The following is a 22,612-nucleotide window of genomic DNA, read 5'->3' as shown; positions in this document are numbered from 1 at the left end:
AGAGAATGTCTTTTTTTACAAAGCAAAAAGTAACGCCCAATATGTTATCTTTTCATTTCTGCTTTACACCTTGAACAATGAAGCAAAACTTTCACTCCAAGTCTTTGATGTGTCATTTTTAACAATTAAATTATAGTGAATCCAATCCTCATGTTCTTGACAATGCTTTCAAACCAGGTACTAAACCTTATAGTCAATGGAATTAAATGAAATCGATAGGCCTAAAAGAATAAATATCTTCAAATGACCTTTGTGTATACCATTTACAGAGAATTATTGAGCTAGAAAAGCTCTTCCCTTAAAAATACTTGCTGTTTAGGAGACCTATGAAAAGTTACTCTGAAAATACATACACAAATGGAAAAGCATTGCAGCAACCCACTGTACAAACATTTTAAAAGGCACCACCATTTTCTCAGAACTTATCATCATATTGGAGGTAGCTTATAGAGATTCTTTCTAATCCTGAATATTTAAAAATAGTCTCCTTAGAAGCAGGGTTTGCATTCCTAGTGTGTTCCCTAAACAATCCTTACAAGATCTGATTTACACATGCTCTGGGTCCTCAGAAAAAAACATGGATGTCATTGGTTCATGAAATGAGCATCTGACTCATTTTCTCTATTAAATAAGACGCATTTGCCAACACGTACAAGTATGGTCAACATTATTACTCCCTATGTTTCATTTGTGACTTTGTCTTCTCAGTGAAGGATTCTAGTGATAAGTATAGTCTTTGCCTTCCAAAAACAATATAGGCTTTCCAATTTTAAAAAATTTCTGAAGTTTATGTTGTAATTTTGCTTTATATGTCAAGAAACTGAAACACTTTCTCATACTTTTAGCCAGTGATATTGCTTCTGAAAAATCAGCCTAGGGATATAATCAGGGAATGGGGAAAGCTTTATGCACAAATATTCATTTCAGCACTATTTATAAAGGTTTTTTTTTTCTTTCAACTGTGGGTTCATGGTCAAATGTTTGACAAAGGCTGGCTTATAACTGATCTGAAACAAATATAACTAACCAACGATGGAAGAATAGTTAAGTAAACTACGTCTCCATTAATGCAACCATAAAAAACTATGTTTACAAAGAGTTCATAATGGCATGTTAAAATGCTTTTTAACAGTACCTACAAATGGAGTAGAAAATGTATTGTACAATAATTGTACACAATTATACAATTTAAATATCTTAAATCTACTAATAAAGAAAACGAGCCATGGGGAGAAAACACCCAACAAAATGCTCCAAAAACTTCCATGGTTTTTCTTCTATTTTTAGATATTTTCCAAACTGTATCCAATTTACATTACATACATTACTTCTATAAAGGAGAAAAATATTACTTTATACCAGAGAGAAGAAGCAGGGACAGAGAACAAGCCTGGGTTGGAATGGGGGAGGGGGTTGCATAAAACTAAAGTATGCATAAGTCTTACTCAAGGGCCCAAGTTTGTTGATAATGATGATGACATTCAATATTCCCTGCCAAGTATTATTCTCAAGTGGAATTACTACTTGTCCTTTGAGCTCACTCTGAACTTTGTACTGAGAACTAGTAGGGATGTGACAAATAAAAAGGGGGTGGTTTCCCATTGCTTCAACTCTATTCCACATAATCCAGGCCTTCTAACGTCTGTCTCTTGTGCAAACTGGAATTTGGAAGTGGTTCCATGACATTTCTTTATGGCTCATTGCTTAGAGTAGCTAGAAAATGCAGGAATATAGAAGCAAGTAATAACAAAGGCATTTCCATGTGCAATTCTTGACATTTCATAAGCCCTTTTTTATACCAAGCCTCAGAAACGATCTTCTGAGACAGACTTTACTGTTTGTATTTTGCAGTTAATGTAATAGGCTCATAGACAGGAAGAAATTTGCCTTAAGTGATAAAGGGGCAGGAGTATAACTTAGTTCTCCTAACTCCCACTTAAATGAATATCCTATTTGAGAACTATTATGTCCCTACTGAAGTCAGATTTTTCCCCCTTACAGATAATTAAAATAAACTTTATTTCTGAGTAGGTGGCTCTCTTGGAGGTTTACCAAATATCCCCTCCAAAGAAGGCAAATGCTGTTGCTCTTACTGACTCAAGTGTCCCCAAACCAGAGGTTACCACCACCTGGAGCCTGATCTTGAGCCAGTAGACAGAGAGGAGCCAAACAATTCAGATGGGATCATCATTAGGCCCTGGGAAGCAGCAGTGCTACTCTGCTTAGGAAGGAGCACTTTGTCAGGGGCTGAAGAAATCAGTCAGTGGCTAGAGAACAGCTTGCCCTTGCATCTAGGGGCAAACAAAAAAGTAAAGTATCATTTAGGGTTCTTTGTAAGCCACAGAAGCCAAATAGGCCTAACTAAATCAAACCAAAATTAATGGGAATCCTTTGAGCCTTCTACAGAAGGAAAAAGTAACCGTGCTTCCAGAAGAAAAAGAACCATGGAGGTGCTGAGTTCTCCATCAGGGCCCCACAGGCAGTCCCTTTTGGGTACTGCTGATATGATGTGACTGTGTCCCCACCAAAGTCTCATCTTGAATTGTAACTCCCATAATTCCCAAGTATTGTGGGAGGGGCCTGGTGGGAGGTATTTTAATCATGGAGGCAGTTTCCCCCATACTGTTCGCATGGTACTGAATAAGTCTTACAAGATCTGATGGTTTTATAAGCGGTTTCCCTTTTTGCTTGGCTGTGATTTTTCTCTCTTGCCTGCTGCCATGTAAGATATGCCTTTTGCCTTCCCTCATGATTGTGAGGCCACCTCAGCCATGTGGAACAGTGAGTCCATTAAACCTCTTTCCTTTATAATTACCCAGTCTTGGATATGTCTTTATCAGCAGCGTGAAAACAGACTAATACACTGCCATGTGAATAACTCAGCTGCCACCATGCCCACTCCTGAGTCATTCCACTCAGGATTAAAATTCCACAGGAGAAAAATAAAAGGACTATCTTAGATCGTGTGTTGACCCCCTTGGCCAGAAGAAAAGGGATATTCTGATCAACAGTCCCACCATGAGCTCAGGTAATAGATAGAAGTCATTCTCCAAAGGAAGGTGAACACATGTTAGAGTGTTGCCCTGGACAGTTCCAGTTTATAACTGTTTCAGGAGTAACTATAAATAGCATCACTTTTCACCTGCACAAAACTGTTTTGTCCAAGTTTGGGTCATAAATTGCATGATCAATTTACACAAAGGAAATCTGGGGCATTGTTACCAAGGTAGCAATGCTGAGCAGAGACAAATAGCTACCATTACAATGAGGCTATTAGGAGGGGTCAAAACAGAGTATTTTGCTCCCAGTCTCTGAGAACCAAAAGATGAGAACCAGAGTCAAAAGTCCCTATTGGTCTTTAGGTTTTGACTCCAGCATGAAAATAACATTCCTATACTCAAGTGTTGAATTATTACAACTTTGACCCAATAATTCTGGTCCCTTGTCTTTGTATGTCCTTGCAGCTAAACCACTAAATGTTAAGGTGTTCTCCTTCACTGCTGCTTTTTTAGCTTAATTGGCCCTCCTGCTTTTCAAAATAGAATGCTAACACCCATTCACCCAGTTGGAGGGTCAGGGTGATACCAGATCCAATATCCCCCAAAGCCTGCGTAGGCTGGTTGCTGTATCCCTGCCTACTGATTAATAATAAAGGAGTCAAATAGCACCTTTTGACTCTGATTTCCTCTGAGAGGCTGTTCTACAAGCATGGGGTCAACTTAAAGGAAGTGGGGTTTTGTTTAATATTTTCTCCTTTCATTAGTGCACTTAAATTACTTTCTTGTAAACTCTGCTTGTTACCTAAATGTACTAGCACTTTTGTTACCTAATTAAGTTTCTTATCAGAATTCCAACCAAAAATAACAAGAAATGTAATAATGATAAGATATCGTGCTCCCTCAAAACAGATTTCCTTTTGTGCTTTATCTCTTGGTAATGTTCTGGCTTGTTTAATTAAAGTATCAGAAATTATTAGACTCAAATTATTTCTTGATCTAGTGCTCAAATTTTCCTGAAAACCTGCTTCTTCTGCCTCAATATTTAAACCTTTATCAGTATGAGGCAGATGAGTTTCCACATGTTTGCAACTGGATTCATATAATTCAATATAATTTTGGAGGTCGATCCTAATTTAGCCGCTAAATAATTAAGCAAACAAATCAGATTTGGCTACACTGAGCTACCGTGAACGTTTAAATACTCATGTCTCCTCTCCTGTGCTCTTGGATCATCAAAATGAAAAACGTTCATGTGCAAAAAACAAATCTTATGAAATTCTAGCATGGAGATGTGAAATTCAAAGCAACCTTCTTATTTTTTCATCAGAGGGATAGGGCTCAAAATATCACGAAGTTCAAACCACTAACATAAGTTGTGTTCAAGGAGGGTAGTCATGTCTGTTACAGACTTTACCATAACTGAGGAGAACGTATGCTTGCATCGCAGCATTAAGAAGGAGAAAACTGTAAGACATATTGGCGATTTCTGTTCCTCATACTCTGTGAAAAAAAATCAGGTTGGAATCTGCTTGCTTCTGGTGGAGCTGTGTGAGAGGTTCACGTTCTTTGAAGTCGTCTGCAACATGATCCCCTTTTGCACTATCAAGCTGGGCTATCACAATTGCCAGGCAGCCATCTTAAACTTGTGTTTTATTGGAACTTCAATACTTACCCCTGTGTTTGTTGGATGGCTCACTGATGTCTATTTAGGAAGAAACAAACTGGTGTATATTTGCTTGTTTCTACATTTTCTAGGTGAGTGTCCTCTGCTGACTGGAATGTTTTGTGACTTAATTGAGTAGATTTTTGTTAGAATTTTTAGTTTATATTATTTTCACTCTGCTCTTAGTAAAAAATGTGATAAATGAAGAATGTGGTTTCAATGTATTTCATTCTCTGTACTATTTGAAGAATGCTAGTAAGTCTGTGTGTGTGTGTGTGTGTGTGTGTGTGTGTGTTAGAGAATGCTTTGATGCCTATATCATTGCACTTATATTTCACAATAATTACTCCTTTACATATATATCCTACTCCTTAGAATGCCCTCCTTTCCCAAAACCTTTTTACCTCAAGTCCAAATTCATGACAAATTCCCTCAGAAATATGAAATTTATTTGCTTCACAACCAAGATGAAATGTGCTAAAAAAGGTTTTTGAAGTTCATGTAAAATAATTGAGAAATGTTTTTATCCAAAGGTGGTCTTTTAATTAGTCATATACTAATTAAGATTGCATATGATGGTATGATTTCTATATTATTAATTATGATTATATGCTTAAAAATGAGTAAATTAGACACCACAGTGTGCATCTTTACATATATATTAATATGTATTTGCAAAGGTTTGGGACCGATTGCGAGAAATGCTGGGAAAATATCAAGTTAGTTTAATAAGGAATAGAGAGCAATTTGAAGAACAGACTAGAATTTTAGACTGAAAAGTTCAAGTTATTCTTCTTAAACAACAAGAAGTCTCTGAAAATATCATGAAAACAACATTTGAGAAATGCTATTCTGCAATACAGGATGGTCAACCACAGTGAGAGATTAAATAGACAGAGATCAGAAAATCTCAGGATGATGGTTTAAGCAATAAAATGCCAATTCAGGAGAGAACAAGTGAAAAGCTATAACAACTTGGCAACTAAATAAAGGTACAAATGTGATGGGGGTCAAAAATTAGCTCCAAGTTTCTGATCTGAGCAACTTGGGAATATAGCATGCTGTTCACCAATAATGAGAGGTGCAGCCGAAATGAGTGTTGGTAGGAGGACGGATGAGAAAGAGATGGATAGATATCAGGTACTCAACATATCACACAATCTCAGGCAGGTAGTAAATTACCATTCAGAGAATCCATTGGAGTGTAAGTCAAACCTGGAAAGTCCGCAGCTGAAGTTCTGTGAAATAAAAACTAAGGCACTGCATGACAAATAATCACTCAACATTCAACAAATATTTCTTATTGACTACTCTGTACCAGACATTATTCCAGGTCTGGAAATGCAATAGAGAAGAAAGTCATCTGTTCCTGCTAAAGTTGACTTTTTGGTGCAGGGAGAGAGAAAATAAATGAGGAAATAGATGTGATGTCATGTGGCAATGAGTTAGGATGAAAAATAAAGCTGGGTATGGAGACAGGATGGAGTGGGTAGTGATGAGGCTGCTACTTGGTACCAAGAAAAAGTTTTCTGATAAGAAGACATTTAAGCAAATCCAAGACTAATTTACTCTGCCTACCTTGGTAACAGGCCACACCAGTAGCATTTGCTGACTTCTTGTTTAACATGGTAATTTCTATCAGTCTAGATTCTGATGTCAGTCATCAGATAGGATGGAAATCCCAACTTTGGAATTTGGCAAACAAAAGACTTAAGTCAACTCTACATCCATTCATTTTTTTACTAAAAGTTATTTCCTTGTTGCCCTCTGCTTACAGCTGCCATCAAATTCCAACCAGTCACTAAATATTAGAGGTTATATAAAAATAGTCTCTCCTGTCTGAATTGCTACAACCCTGGCTGAAAAAAATGCAGCTTTCTTCTTTTTGACCATTCCAATGGCCTACTTACTCAGCTGCCAGTTGTCAATCAGTCTCCAGTTCATACTCCATTCTACCAACAACACTGACTTCCTGAACAAATAAATCTATATATTGGCTCTATTATCTAAAAAATTAATCCAAATTTATTAATGTAGCATACAAGAACCTTACCAAGTTCACCTCTCTAGATTTCTCATTCAACATGCAACCCCAACCTTGCTAATTTCTCCTGGCCTCCTTCCCTAGTTTTCTAATCTTATACATGCTCTTCTCTCTTCCTGAAATTGTCACCTTCCCTTATCTTTCCATCCCTTATCCATGATTGGAAAACTCCTGCTATTGTTTCAAGAACCAAATAGTGTTTGTTGCTAGCTTCTGTGTGTTCAACCACACCCATATAATACTTATACGATTGCATCCATCACTTTATAACATAATAGTCCACCTGCATGGCTGACTTCTCTGATGGACCCAGCAGTTCCTGGAGAGAAGAGCCAGTGGACCCCAACCACCTAGCAGGGGGTATGACACATCATGGTGCTTCTACAGAGCTACTAAATGCGGGCATACTGATGATGAGATACACAACTGCACACATCACAGAGGAGACTTTTCTTCATGTATGTCATAGATTTGTCTTTTAGTTGCATCAGTGTACAACAGATAGAGATAAAGTTTTGATTTAATACAATCAGCCTATTATGACATTTTCTCAAAAGACGGAAGGAAAGTGCCTTTCTAAATTACACAAATATACCATTCAAACTAAAAGTGCCTTGTTCCTAAGTAAATAGTTGCTGCATGAAATAGTTGCCCTGTCCGTCCTCTTTGGACATCCCTTTGTCTAGCCAGGCCTCTCGTCACACCTACAGAAGAGAAGACTGAGTGGTAGAAAGAGAGAAGTTAGTTTCATATCTGGCTAACCTTAAAAGGGAACATTTCAAACTCAGTAATTTAAAGGCTCACCTCATGGTAAATGAATCTGTTGCCAAATAGCTCTTCAGTGCATATATTCTTTACATTGTGAAAGCCTCTGTAGGGGAGATGGAAGCATTAGACTAAATTTTTATCTATAAGGAATTTATAATCTAATTGAGAAAGCAAACCACATGAAATAACTGTATAAAAATTTATACCAAATAACGTTAATGCCAAATTGATAAAATGAAGAGCAAAACGAACACAGAGGGGTCATTTTTCACTAATCGAATCATCAAAAAAATGAATGATGCTAACTACCATGAATGAAGGTCTTCTCATACAACGATGGTAGGAGACTAACTTGTTGCATTGTTAAAGAACATTTGCCAGTGGTATTAAGAAGCAATAAAAATAGGAATGCCTTTGACTGAGAACTTAGGCTAATAAAGATGTGCACAAAAATTGTGTGTCAGGGTATTTTATGGTATTCATTTAAAATAACTGAAAAGGTCTTTTAAAATACATTATGATTAGAATATCACATCGTTACTAGAAATCATGTTGAAAAAGTACAAAGGTATTTTAAAAATTGTTCATATTATTTAATTACATTTAAAAATCAACAGTGTAACCTCAATTTATTTAAGTAAAATATATTTATAAAATATATTTATATATATTTAAGTAAAATATTTTTAAGTAAAATATAAATATAAAATATTTATAATGAAATCATGAGATTATGGGCCTTTTGTATTACTCTGAGTGCTTTCCTCTACTTTTCAAATTTTCTGAAATAAGAACGTATTACTTTTGTAATTTGATGGGGGGGAAATGCTATTTCCAAAAAAAAAAAATGTATTTGACTACTTGATGGTAGGAGGTCCAAGAGAGGGAGACTACAATTGGGTTACTTTATAACATTGGGCAAGCCACTTAACCTCACTGAACCTGTTTCTTTAAAAAAATAAATAAATAGCAAAATCTATCCACTCACATCACAAAGTTTTTCCAAGATGAAACATATAGTTCATGAGCATGCTTTGCAAAATATAAAGAGCTTAGCAAAAGCATGGAATTGTATCGTAATTTTTATTAGACAAGGAAATACATCAAATGGGGTCCCCGCAAGGTGGAAGAGAGAAGGATACTCAACCTTCTTTTGTCACTTTATGTCCCCTCTCCTTCCAGCTCACACTCCTCTGTCTCCAGCCTTCTCACCCCTGCGTGTGGCAAAGAAGGTTCCATCCAGCTGTGTGAGAAATAAGATAAATAAGAAAGACATTACAAGGAGAAAGAGAAGTAGGAAAGAAAAAAAAAAAGACTGTGTTATCTAACGATAATAATGTTCTTCTTAAAAGCTTTTATGTAATAGGCTTCCGAGATGTCTGAGATCATGGTATTTTCTGTCACTCGATTGATGAAGAACAAATAACCTTTATTAACAGTGGTTTTCTCTGGGGGCGGGAATACTAACAGCTTCATTTTGTATACAATGCTTTTCTGAGTTATTTTAATTTTGGCAAAATAAACATGATTTCCTCATACATTCTGGGAGAAAACACAGTTCAAGCTTGAGGAAGAAAAAAAACCTAAAACTCTGGATTAGTTAAGACACATATTGAAGGAAATTTTTACAATTAGAAACATCAGGCTATCCCTGAAATTGCAATGACTACCATAAATGTTTGGAAAAGACAATCACAAAATGATGCCACTGTCAAAGGAAAAACCCTGTTTATTATGTGATTTGGTGATCCAATTGTTCTATGTTACATTTATTCTTTTTTTTCTCCACTTACAGGCACTGCTTTGTTATCTGTGGTGGCTTTTCCCTTGGAAGATTTCTATCTGGGCACTTACCATGCAGTTAACAACATACCAAAAACAGAGCAGCACAGGCTGTTTTACGTAGCACTGTTGACCATTTGCCTTGGCATTGGAGGCGTAAGAGCCATCGTCTGTCCACTGGGTGCTTTTGGCCTTCAGGAGTATGGATCACAAAAAACAATGTCTTTTTTTAACTGGTAAGTAGCACTGGCTAGGAGAGAAAAGAGGCTTATGACCATTCACTGTTTACTTTCTGATTCCATTTGGGTAGTAGTTGTTCAGTCTTTGTGATGAATTGGGCTAAGTGACGATGGAATGAATCTGTGATGATGATTCAGTCAGTAATCACAGGAGCTTCTAAGTCTCATGCAGACCAGTACAGCTTACCAGCACCTTCCCAACACACGCGGATACATTCATCCTCCAGGTAAAAAGATTTGAAGTGCCTTGTCCTGCAGAATAGAAGGTGGCTTTGGAACCAAAGAGAACTGGGTGGAAGTCTGGACTCTGCTTAACACAAGCTGACTGACCTTGACCTAGTCATGTATTCTCTACTTCAGTTTATTCATTTCTGAAGGGGGATAATACCTCTTCCCCAGTTTTATTAGAGGTAACGCCATGTGCATTGCTGGCAAAGAACTTGGCACATAGTAAGTGATCAAAAAAAGGTAGCTGTTAGTATGTCCGTATTATAGTAGACTAATTTGGGAGAAATTACAAATTTCTAGGCCAATGCAGAGAGAAGATGCAAAGATGAAAGAAGTATTTAACAATTTGCTAAAACACCACCCAGCATCTCTGTTTCTCACCCAGTTCGCTCCCAACACCTAAAAGAGTTCCATGAAAATCAAACAGCCTTCCTGTGAATCTTTGCCTCTCCCAATGAGTTCCTATGGAATTCATCTGTTTTTGTGTTTTTTAAGGAAATAATTTATATTACCAAATACAAATTCAAGAAAAAAAATTAATATGTGGATCTTAAGGGAGGGTAGTTAAGCATTTGGTATAAAACTTCTTTGTTATTGTTGTTATCAGTGGATGTCAAACAGACGTGAGCTACATTGTCCATTTTTAGAGTAAATAGTGGCTATATGTATATGTATAGGTATATGTAGCTCTCTGAGGCAGTTCCTCTTTTCTCTTTCTTTTTCTTTCTCTTGCTCCCCTTTTTTCTTTCTCCAATTATATTAATATTACAAAGCACTCAGCCCTATTTTGGATTAAGTCCTAATGTCAGAGAACAATGCAGTCTTACCAAAGGTAGAAGGGACTCTTTACTTCCTTGCAGCAAATTCTGCCTCCTTGACCTGCCCAAAGGAGAAAGAAAAATCCTTCCTTTTTATTCTATTCGGAGGTTTTAATCCTTAATTAGCAACATCATTTTGATTAAATAAGACTCTGGAGGATTAAGACTGGAGAGCAATCAGTTTTTCTGAAAGATAGCTCTGGAGAATTTATTGTACTGTGGTCTTAGTCATTCAGAGTTGTGTTTAATCAAAGTGACATTTCTCAGTGTTGATTACAAAGGAGACATTATATGAATGAAATATTTCCTTTGGGAAACAGAGGGGACTCCCACTGGGTCTGTGCTTTAGGGCTTCAGGAAGGGGGATGGGGAATGGGGAGAAAATGAATTTCTGCAGCTGTAAAGAACCAGGCCAAATTTAGGATGAGCACATTTAGATTTTTAAAAATTATTTTCTGATTTCACTAAATAGCTCAGTATTTTAAAAATGTAAAGTTAAAGCATCTAGAAATGTGTATAAAGAATCAGGGTGTTATTCTTTAATGTGATAAAAGAACTGGATGATAAGCTCCTTGAAGGCTGAATCTGGTTGTTTTACCTTTTTTTATTTTTCCAGTTTAAATACTAAACTACAGGCCAACTTTTATGAATGTTCACTTACCTTACTGTAGTTTATAGCAACGAATGCGGATTCCATTCCTGTACACAGTGCAGGGGCTGGTGACAAGATGGACAGAGACTCCACTGGGCAACCAGATAGCTGGCAGAATCCTGGCTCTATCACTTAGGAGTTTTGTGGTCTCTGGCAAGGTCCTTAATTCCTCAGAGCCCCCGGCTCCTCATCCACCAAGTGGGAATATCTTGGAGAGCTATTGTATCACCTATACATAAAGTATCCTAGCATATTATAGGTATTCAAATTATGATAGCTATTGTTACGATTATTGCTAAATCATGGATAAGCCATCAGCTGAAACCATTGTCTAAATGCTAGGAAAGAAGGGACCCATTTAGGAGGAGGTCATCTTGGAAAGGAGCAGTTTATTAATGCGTAATCTATGTCTTCCAGTCAATGCCTCTAGAAATTACAAGCCTGGCAAATATAATGAATTTCAGCCGTGCCTTTAGAAAACAACATACCCCTTGAATCTGTAACCACTTGAAGGCTGCATTCAGTTCTATTTGCAGCACAGATGTCAGATGTTCATAGTTACAGGACCTTTAATGAGATGTGTCATTGCTTCTGTACCACCTAAAGCTTCCCAGTGAGCATGTTAAGTAGCATAGACTGGAAGTCTCAGGCACTGAAAACACCACTTCCGAGTAAAGCTGCCAAATGTAGGTGAGAAAACCACTCCCAGCCAACATTACCATCTGGTACTGGATCTTCCTCAACTAATGCACCTCACTACAAAAATAAAGCTAAACTCCCTGAAATCAAGAGACATAATAACCTGCCAACATCCTTGTGCCATTATCCAGATCAGAACCTGGCTTTCCACGTATTCCAAAAGCTGAGATGGCCAATTAAGAATCGCCATACTGGAGATCACCTAGGTAAATACACCTGTGCAGATTCTTCTCTGGAAGCAAAAAGAAGGAGAATAATGAAGTCTGTTCCTGGCCACAGTTTTAAATTCTACCACAATTAACCCCAAATCTTGCTTCTGCATTTCTCTACTTTCTTCACCTGATAATTTGCATCCTATCTGCATATCACAGTCTGTTGCTAAGGGGTTACTAGGGTGAATTATATACATGATTAAAAGCCCAAGTAGAATATTGGTAAAGTTCTTTAAAAAAGTCTAGAGACTGACTTATTTCACCCCAGAAATGTTGACTATCTGGTACTCAAATTGACTCTACATGTTATCTGTCTCAAACTGAAATATTCTGATTTTAACACTTCCTCAAATTAAATATATTTTATCTTAGAGAAGCACTAGAGGTAAAAATATATTATCCCACAGCATTTTTCCAGAATCTATTTTAATATTCACAAGAACACTGAGAACAATGATTGTTAATCCTAGGTGCACATTAAAGCCACCTGAGGATTCTTTTTTAAAAAGTACAAATGCCTGGGTCCTGCCACCGAAGATTCTGACTACATTGGTTAGAGGTAGGATGTTTTTTAAGGGACCAGGATTTTTTTTAAGCTGCCCAAGTAGAGTTGAGAACCACTGTTTTAACACAGTGTTGCTGATTTTAATTATCACTTGAGAGCCTTGTTGAAAATGTTTCCCAGATCCCACCTCAAACCTCCTGGATTAGAATTTCCTGGGAGGACAGGTGGGAAATGCGTATTTTAAACAAGTACTGTCTTAGTCTATTCAGGCTGCAATAACAAATTAGCATAGATTGGCTGGCTTATAAACAATAGAAATTTATTTTTCACAGCTCTGGAGGCCAGAACTCTGAGATCAGGGTTCTGGTGAGTGTTCTCTTCCTGGCTGGAAGACTGCTGGCTTCTTACTGTGTCTTCACATAGTGGAAGCGGCAAAGGAGCTCTAGCAGGTCTCCTTTACAAGGGAACTAATCCCATTCAGAAGGTCTCCGCCTCTATGATCAAAAGCCCCACCTCCCAAATACACCGCTCCCTAATACCACTGTTACAGGAGGTATATAACACCTAATACCAAGTTAAGATTTCAACATATGAAATTTGAGGGGACACAAATATTCCTACCATATCAAGTACCTCAGGTGATTCACAAGATCAATCAAAGTTTGAAAACAATTCCAGAGCCATAAGGAAAGTCTAGTGATGCCTTTGAAAAGAAATGAAACTAACCATTGATTGAACCCACTACTGTGTTTCAGACTGCTTTGGAACTTTTTGACAATTTTATAGCAATTATCATCACATTTAGAAATCTACCTGATTGAGAAATTCAACATAATTCTGAAAAGAGAGAGGAAAAAATATAAATCTACATATATTCTTCAATCATAAAATCATAATTTATAAGGTACATTTCAGTGAACAAAAAGCAGTTCATGAAATAATCTTATTAATACTCAAAATGTCCTTTGAGTTGCATGCTGAGGAGTAGTAGCTTGTAAATAGCTTTGAAAAAATCACCAGACTTTCCCAAATTCTATTTGCACTGGCTCTAGCCAAGTTTAACAAATGCTACCCTCTCACCCTAATAACAACAAGCACTTCCTTCTTTTCCTTTGTGATCTGAGCTCACTGCAACCTCCATCTCCTGGGTTCAAGCAATTCTCCTGCCTCAGCTTCCCAAGTAGCTGGGACTACAGGCGCATACCACCACGCCCCGCTAGTTTTTTGTATTTTAGTAGAGATGGGGTTTCACCATGTTGCCCAGGCTGTTCTGGAATCCCTGAGCTCAGGCAATCCGCCCGCCTTGGCCTTCAAAGTGCCGGGATTACAGGTGTGAGCTATTATGCTCGGCGCATGTTCTCTTTTAAGCTTGAAAGATACATGAGTCAGGACAACTGTTAAAATTAGGGTGTTGGCCAGGCACACACCTGAATCCCTAGGCTCTGGGAGGCCTAGGAAGGAGGATCACTCAAGGCCAGGGGTTCGAGACAAGCCTGAGTAACTCCATCTCTACCAAAAAAAAATTTTTTTTAATTAGCCAGGCATGGTGGGGTGAGCCTGTAGTTGCATGTGCTTGAGAGACTGAGACTCAGACAGTGAGGAGCTTGAGCTCAGGAGGCTGAGATTACAGTGAGCTATGAACACCCTGCACCAGTCCAGCCTGGGTAACAGAGTGAGACCCTATCTCAAAAAAATAAAAATAAAAAGATGGGGGATGGGTAGGGGTTGTTGGCAAAAGAATGAGGGAATGGGAAAGGAGGGAAAGGGAATGAAACGGGTTAAAGAGTAAGAGAGGTAGGGAGAGCTTGGGAGAGAGAGTAAAGCAGTCCCCCAAATTTTTAAATGAAAAACTCAAATTCTTCAATCCTAATGTCTAGTTACCAAAATCAATATTTTATTAAATTGTCTTTAATAGCTCTGCTGGAAAAAAATATGTATTCACAGATAAAAAGGAACTCTAAAGTTTCTGTTTTCCTCTTCTTTCTCCAAATATTTGACTACCAGAATATTCTTTGAAGTACCTCAGTGGCCAATGGTTATGCTAAAAGAAGCAATGATTGACAACAGCCATCCACCATGAAATCGGTGCCCAAGTATTTTATTTCACTGACTCCTCTAAACTGTTCAGTTTTATCCCATTGAAGAGTCACAAATCCCCTGGAAAATTATCTGAATATTGATCAATGTAGAATAAAATACTTTCTCTGGAATATTTAAATGGTCCACTAATGCTATGAAGACCTGAAACTTACAGAAAATTTGCCTCCCTTCTTTAATACTGCCTCAGGTTAGGAAAGACCATTTTGAATAATTTCTCTTCAAATCACCAAAAGTAAACACGAAGCACATCAAAACTGGCCAGTCTAAGAAATGACATAATATTTGAGTAATTTAAGTTTATTACTAAATTAATTAAGTGAATGTTTAAGATAATCTCATGAGGATTGCTGAGTTTTGCAGCAACAATTTTTCTCATTTGTATTCAATACCATACAATCATGAAGACAAAAAATTACCACTTATATATACTTCCAATTATTTGCAGTTCCCAGTCTGTATTTAAAAGTAGACTAAAGAAACACATTTTTACTGCTGCTTTCAATTTTCCTTAATCACTGGTATTTGTTTTGCTTTAGTGCTTTGCTCTCTGACTTTTTGTGTGAGAGGTGCTTTATAAATTCAATTTGCTAGTGAGCTATGAGATGAAAGGAGTCTTAATGGTAAGTTTGAAGACTGTGGGTTTTTATTTCTTTTTTTTTTTTTTTTGTAGATGATACATATACAATTTCACCCTTAATTATCTGTAGCTTGTCCTGTCCATGGATCAACAAAGATATATATAAAACATGCCTGGACTAGGTAATTCTTTCAGAAAATTACACAATCAAATATGTTGGGTGACATCTGTTAAAATACATTTAGTACTTCATGTAAAATCTCTTCCTAGACATAGATATTCAGCACTATAATTTATTGGTTTCTAACTACTTTTCACAAGATTTAAGTCTTGGAATAATTGTAATTTTCCTTGACCCTCTTTAGAGCAATGCAGTTTACATCACCATGTGGTACACTGAAGAGTCACACAGTGTTCTCTTAGATTTTCTCAACAATGCTTAACATTTTAAAAAGAGTTTCCTAAAGACTGAAAGCACTGTAACAGTGCTTTTGGCTCCAGATTCTCTGTGTTGCTACAGCCACAAGTCAAGTGTACGGCTTGCAGCAGCATGAAAGGATAACCTGTGGCTGAGCCTAGGGACTCCATTCAGTTGTCCTAGAAAATTATAACTTTGTGTACCTCACCTACCTTGTGATAAATACATTTTCGTCAGTGGATCACAGTAAATCAGTTTGCTCAATGTGGTCATGTTTGATGTTCTATTACTTTTCTAGGCCAATTATTGAGAGGTGTTAGGTTTTTTTTATATTGTGTTTGTTTGATTGATTTTTATGAGATGCTGTATTATTAATCTGTTATTTAATCTCCATTTATTTTCAACCTAGTACTGTGCTAGGTCTCATGGAGATAAAGAAAGGAAGAATAAAATCTTACCATCAGGGAGCTTCACAATCTATACATGAAAAGCAAAACTGACAAAAATGAAATAATTGAATAATGAGTATTTGCTTTAGAAGTTCAGAAAAGAAGCTGGGTGTAGTGGCTCATGTTTCTAGTCCCAGCACTTTGGGAGGCCAAGGCAAGTGGATTGCTTGAGCTCAGGAGTTCAAGACCAGCCTGGGCAAAATGGCAAAACCCCATCTCTACAAAAAATACAAAAAAATTAGCTAGGCATGGTGGTGTGCACCTGTGGTCCCAGATGCTTGGGAGGCTGAGGCAACAGGATCACTTGAGCCCAAGAGATCAAGGCTGCAGTGAGTCAAGGTCATGCTACTGCACTCCAGCTTGGTCAACAGAGTGAGATAATGTCTCAAAAGAATTTTACAGAAAAGAAGAAGCAGAAGATTCAAGAAAGTATTTAATGAAGGAAAAGAGACTGAATATAGGACTTTGAAAGTGAGACAGGGCAAGCCAAGAAATAGGACAAGTTAAGGAGACAAACATGAGTAGGTCTGTTTCTCAGACAGTGAGGAGACTAGCTCAACTTGACACGTGTTCTTTCCAAACACATATCACTTATCTATCCACTTCTATCTCTTTCCTTTGCTACCACCATGGCCCAGTTTGCTCTTAGCTCTCATCCAGACTTACAATAGCTGCGATTTTCTCCCTACCTTGCCCCATCTGCAATTCATGGAACTGACACAATAATCTTTCCACTGAAAACAAGATCATATGAGCCCCTGCTCAATTCCCTTCAAATGGCTTCCCAATGCACTGAAAATAAAATCCAAACTTCTTGCCATGAACTTCAAGGCCCTAAATGACCTGGACCACACTTCCTGCTTTATCTTTTCTTCTAATATTTTATTCCTTAATCACTGTATTAGTCCATTTTCATGCTGCTGATAAAGACATACCCAAGACTGGGAAATTTACAAAAGAAAGAGGTTTGACTTGCAGTTCCATGTGGCTGGAGAAGCCTCATAATAATGGTGGAAGGCAAGGAGGAGCAAGTCATGTCTTACATAGATGGCAGCAAGCAAAGAGAGAGCTTGTGCAGAGAAACACCCATTTTTAAACCATCAGATCTTGTAAGACCTATTCACTATCATGAGAACAGCATGAGAAAGACCTGCCCCCACGATTCTATCATCTCCCACCTGGTCCCTCCCACAACATGTGGCAAATATGGGAGCTACAAGATGAAATTTGGGTGGGGACACAAAGCCAAACCATACCATTCTGCCCCCGGCCCCTCCCAAATCTCATATCTTCATATTTCAAAACCAATCATGGCTTTCCAACAGTCCCCCAAAGTATCAACTCATTTCAGCATTAACTCAAAAGTCCACAGTCCAAAGTCTCATCTGAGACAAAGCAAGTCTCTTCCACCTATGAGCCTGTAAAATCAAAAGCAAGGTAGTTACTTCCTAGATACAATGGGGGTACAGGTATTGGGTAAATACAGCCATTCCAAATGGGAGAAATTAGCCAAAACAAAGGGGCTACAGGCCCAGTGGAAGTCCAAAATCCAGCAAGGCAGTCAAATCTCAAACCTCCAAAATGATCTCCTTTGACTCCATGTCTCATATTTAGGTCATGCTAATGCAAGGGGTGGGTTCCCATGGTCTTCAGCAGCTCTGCCCCTGTGGCTTTGCAGGGTGCAGCTTCCCTCCTAGCTGCCTTCATGGGCTGGCATTGAGTGTCTGTGACTTTTCCAGGCACACAGTGAAAGCTGTCAGTGGATCTATCATTCTGGGATCTGGAGGACAGTGGTTCTCTTCTCACAGCTCCACTAGGCATTGCCCCAGTAGGAACTCTGTGTGGGGAATCTGACCCCACATTTCTGTTCCACACTGCCCCAGCAGAGATTGTCCACAAGGGCCCTGCCCCTGCAGCAAACTTCTGCATCCCGGTGTTTCCATACATCTTCTGAAATCTAGGTGGAGGTTCCCAAACACCAGTTCTTGACCTCTGTGCATCCACAGACTCAACACCACATGGAAGCTGCCAAGACTTGGGGTTTCCACCCTCTGAAACAGCAGTCCGAGCTGCATCTTGGCCCCTTTTAGTTATGGCTGAAGCAGCTGGGACACAGGGCACCAAGTCCCTAAACTACACACAGCACAGGGACCCTGGACCTGGCCCACAAAACCATTTTTGCCTCTTAGGACTCTGGGCCTGTGATGGGAGAGGCTGCCATGAAGACCTCTGACATGCCCTGGAGACATTTTCCCCCTTGTCTTGGGGATTAACATTTGGTTCCTTGTTACTTATGCAAATTCCTGCAGCAGGCTTGAATTTCTCCTCGGAAAATGGGATTTTCTTTTCTATTGCATTGTCAAGCTGCAAATTTTCCAAACTTTTATGCTCTGCTTCCCTTATAAAACAGAATGCCTTTAACAGCACCCAAGTCACCACTTGAAAGCTTTGCTGCTTATAAGTTTTTTCTGCCAGATGCCCTAAATCTTCTTTCTCAGTTTCAAAGTTCCACAAATCTCTAGGGCAGGGGAAAATGCTGCCAGTCTCTGTTAAAACATAACAAGAGTCACCTTTGCTCCAGTTTCAAAGTTTCTCATCTCCATCTAAGACCACCTCAACCTGGATTTCAGTGTCCATGTCATTGTCAGCATTTTGGTCAAAGCCATTCAACAAGTCTCCAGGGTGTTCCAGACTTTCCCACATTTTCCTGTCTTCTGAGCCCTCCAAACTGTTCCAACCTCTGCCTGTTATCCAGTTCCAAAGTCACTTCCACATTTGCAGGTATCTTTTCAGCAGTGCCCCACTCTACTGGTACCAATTTACTGTATTAGTCTGCTTTCACACTGCTGATAAAGACATACCTGAGACTGAGCAACTTACAAAAGAAAGAGGTTTAACTGGACTTACAGTTACACATGGCTGGAGAGGCCTCACAATCATGGGAGAAGGCAAGGAGGAGCAAATCACATCTTACATAGATGACACCAGGCAAAGAGGGAGCTGTGAAGAGAAATTCCCATTTTTAAAACCATCATATCTTGTTAGACCCATTTGCTATCATGAGAGCATCACAGGAAAGACCCGCCCCCATGATTCAATCATCTCCAGTTGGGTCTCTCCCACAACATGTGGGAATTATGGGAGCTACAAGCTGAGATTTGGATGGGGACACAGAGCCAAACCATATCATTCACTGTGCTCCAACTTCACTGCTTTTTTTGTTCCTGAAATCAGGGTTGGAAAAAAACGAACATTTGATATGACGACATTTGCTTAGCACCATGTAGTTATAATCCATGTTCTTCATTTAATGTTCTTCATTAAAATTCTTACCAAAAAACCTTGTTTAGAGGGTGTGTTTCCAATTTTTTAAATTCCAGAAAGTAGAAGATCACAGACCATGTGATTTTCAGATTTTGTGACTCTAACTCATGTCTTTGGACTACCATTCTGAAGAGGAAGGACAACATTTATAGTTAATGATTGATATATAAAATGTGATGAGAGGAATGAGAGGAATGAAAGGTAATTTCAATTGTTAAAGGCTAGATTAACAAGAAAATTAAAGTGTCATGAGATTGATAACTGCAAAGATGCAGAAAGAAGTATTAACAGGATATTTAGCCCGATTAGCCCTATACCAGGATGATGACTTCTGCTCATGGCTCTACAAGCAACACAGCTGTGTGAATGTGATGAGTCATTTCAGTTTTCCAAGTTCAGATTTCTTCTCTGAAAGAGAGGGAGAAAAGTTTCTGACCTCAGTTTAGGCAATGGTTTCTGAGAAACAATTCTAAAAGGACGATCCATGGAAAAAAATTAGAATAGGACTTCATCACAATTAAGAATTTCTGCTTTTCAAAAGACACTTTTTATAGAATGAAAAGACAAGCCACAGACTGGGAGAAAATACTTACAAATCACATAATTAAGAAAGGACTTATAGCCAGAATACATAAAGACAGAAACTTCACCAAAGAAGATGTGCAGATGATCAATAAGCACATGAAAAGATGCTCAATATCATTAGTCATTAGGAAAATGCAAAATAAAACCACCATCATATATCAGTACACATGTACTATACCAAGTTTTGGCAGGAATATGAAGAGATGAGAAGTCTCATACACATGTGGTGATAATGTAAAATGTTACAACTACTTAAAAACTATTTGAAATTTTCTTAAAATATTAAATATACATCTATCATATATCACCCAGCCATTACATGCCTAGGTTTTACCCAAGAGAAATTAATGTCTATGTCTGTTCAAAGGCTTGTACATGAATGTTCTTAACAGCATTATTTGCAATAGCAATAAGCTGAAAAATGTCTACTAATAGATAAATGCATAAACAAACACTGGTACATTTACATAATGGAATTGTACTTGGCAATAAAGAGGAATGGATACTGATAAATACACTAACGTGGATGAATCTCAAAATAATTATGCTAAGTGAAAGAAGCCAGATTTGAAAATACAGATAATTTAATATTTAAAAAAAAATCTATGAATTGCAAACTAATTTATAGTGGCAGAAAAAAGATCGGTGGTTGCCTAGAGACAAGGAAGGGGAAATGAGAAGGGGCAGGGTTTGGAAGGATGACAAGGGGACATGACGGAGCTTTAGAGGCAATGGATATGTTTGTTATCTTGAATGTGATAATTATTTTGCATGTGCATATATATTCAAACCTTATAAAATTGCACACTTCAAATATATGCAGTTTATTGCATCTCAATTATATCTCAATAAAGCTCTTTAAAAAACAGCAGGAGAAAAGAAAGTAACAGTAACCAAGACACTACAGTATTGGCATAAGGATAGATTAGTGGAACAGAACTGAGAGTCAGAAAACACACCTACATTTGTACGGCCAATTGATTTTCAACAAAAATGTCAAAAAATCATTGAGGAAAAGATCATGTTCTCAATAAATTATACTGTAATAACTGAATATCCACATAGGAAATAATTACCCCATGACACCCTACTGAAAAATTAATTCAAATTAGATTAACTTTATATGAGATCAAAACCCGTAAGAGTGATTTTTTTGAAAAAACACAGGGGAAAATACTTGTGACCAAGGCTTAGAAAGTATTCTTTACATAGGATACAAAAAGTATGAACCAATAAAGATAAAAAATCATAGAATGAAATTTACTAAACTTTTAAACTTTTGCTTATCAAAAGACATCATTGAGAAAAGGAAAAGGAAAACCCCATATTATAAGTAAACATTTGTAGAACATGTATCTGACAGATGACCTGCATCCAAAATATATGAAGACCTTTGACAAATCAACGATAGGAAGAGAAACTATCCAATTAAAAAAAAAAAAAGAGGATCTCCAATATTAGCCAATACGAGAAGAGCCCTATTTCTCCCAGGTACTTCCTCTTACATCAAAAAAACCCAAACCTAACACAACAAATGGACATAGGGAGATTCCAAAAGGTAGAAAGAAGACAGTCTCTTCCTAGGGGCCTTGGAACTTGAGGAAGGACTACAATGAGTTTCCTGGGTTTTCTTTTTGTTATCAGTGGGGCTATAGAGAAACCTAGAACCTGGAACCAGATACAGATGGGTGAGAGTCAAGGTGTGGCAAGAAATGGGCAGCTCCAAAAAAGTCCTGTTCCCCTTACTCAAAGTTCTAGGAAAAAGGTAGACTAATATAGGTGAAAACATTTTTGACAACATCTGTCCTCTAGCCAAACACTATTAAAAACACTGCCTCCCCTGCCTACTGCTGGTCCAATAGTGTCAGCAGACATGAGCAAGAATCTCATATTTTACATAAACACTCGGAGAATCAGACAGGAACACTCTGATTCCCAAGTTGGGTGGTGTTGCTGAGGCCAAGTGAGGAGCTTGTCTTTCATCTCCTGCCCAGCAGAAAGTGGAAGTGCTCTAATTTACCCTCCTGGGCAGTGTCAGCTGGGTACAGCAGAGAGCAGTTCCATGTCTTCAATTATTCTTCCCTCCCCCTCCCCCCAGCTTACTTTGTCATAGTCTCCTGTGTGATGGAGGAAATAATCTTAGTTAAAATTCAGCTCTCCACATATTCCATTATTGTACTCACACAGCAACAAGCCTGGAGAAAAATGCAAAATTACACTATGTCCACATTGAGTTCATGACCACCAAACTGGTTCCTTATCACTGCCTAGCAAGTATATGATGTCCAGTCAATTTCTCTCCTTCTCCTTTAAAGTATTATTTCTAAACATTTTCTTTCTTCTCAAACCCTCAATATTCCCTTTCCATAGCCAGTTTTACCTGTTGTCTTTACTTCTTTTACGTAGAAGAAATAGAGGGAAATAAGGGAAGAAAGGACGGAGGAAGGCGGGAAGGGAGGGAGGAAGGCAGGGAGGCACGGAGGGAGGAAAGAAAGAAGGAAGGGAGGAAGGAAGAAAGGAAGGAAGGAAAGGGAGGGAGGGAAGGAGGGA

The 22,612-nt window shown here is 38.1% G+C and overlaps 1 protein-coding gene across 1 annotated transcript in view; it reads left to right on the top strand.

The window, feature by feature from the left end:
* Window positions 1-4,393: 4,393 nt before the first annotated feature.
* SLC15A5 (solute carrier family 15, member 5) overlaps window positions 4,394-22,612 on the top strand; it is a 91,962-nt gene continuing 73,743 nt past the window's right edge. Inside the window, exons 1-2 of the mRNA XM_011954503.1 lie at window positions 4,394-4,754; window positions 9,270-9,492. Of these exons, the coding sequence (XP_011809893.1) occupies window positions 4,394-4,754; window positions 9,270-9,492 (584 nt within the window). The remainder of the gene's footprint in view (window positions 4,755-9,269; window positions 9,493-22,612) is intronic.

The sequence above is a fragment of the Colobus angolensis genome, unplaced genomic scaffold (assembly GCF_000951035.1).
Source record: "Colobus angolensis palliatus isolate OR3802 unplaced genomic scaffold, Cang.pa_1.0 Scaffold11, whole genome shotgun sequence".
NCBI classification, from domain to species: domain Eukaryota; kingdom Metazoa; phylum Chordata; class Mammalia; order Primates; family Cercopithecidae; genus Colobus; species Colobus angolensis.
This window is presented reverse-complemented; position numbering and strand designations above follow the sequence as displayed.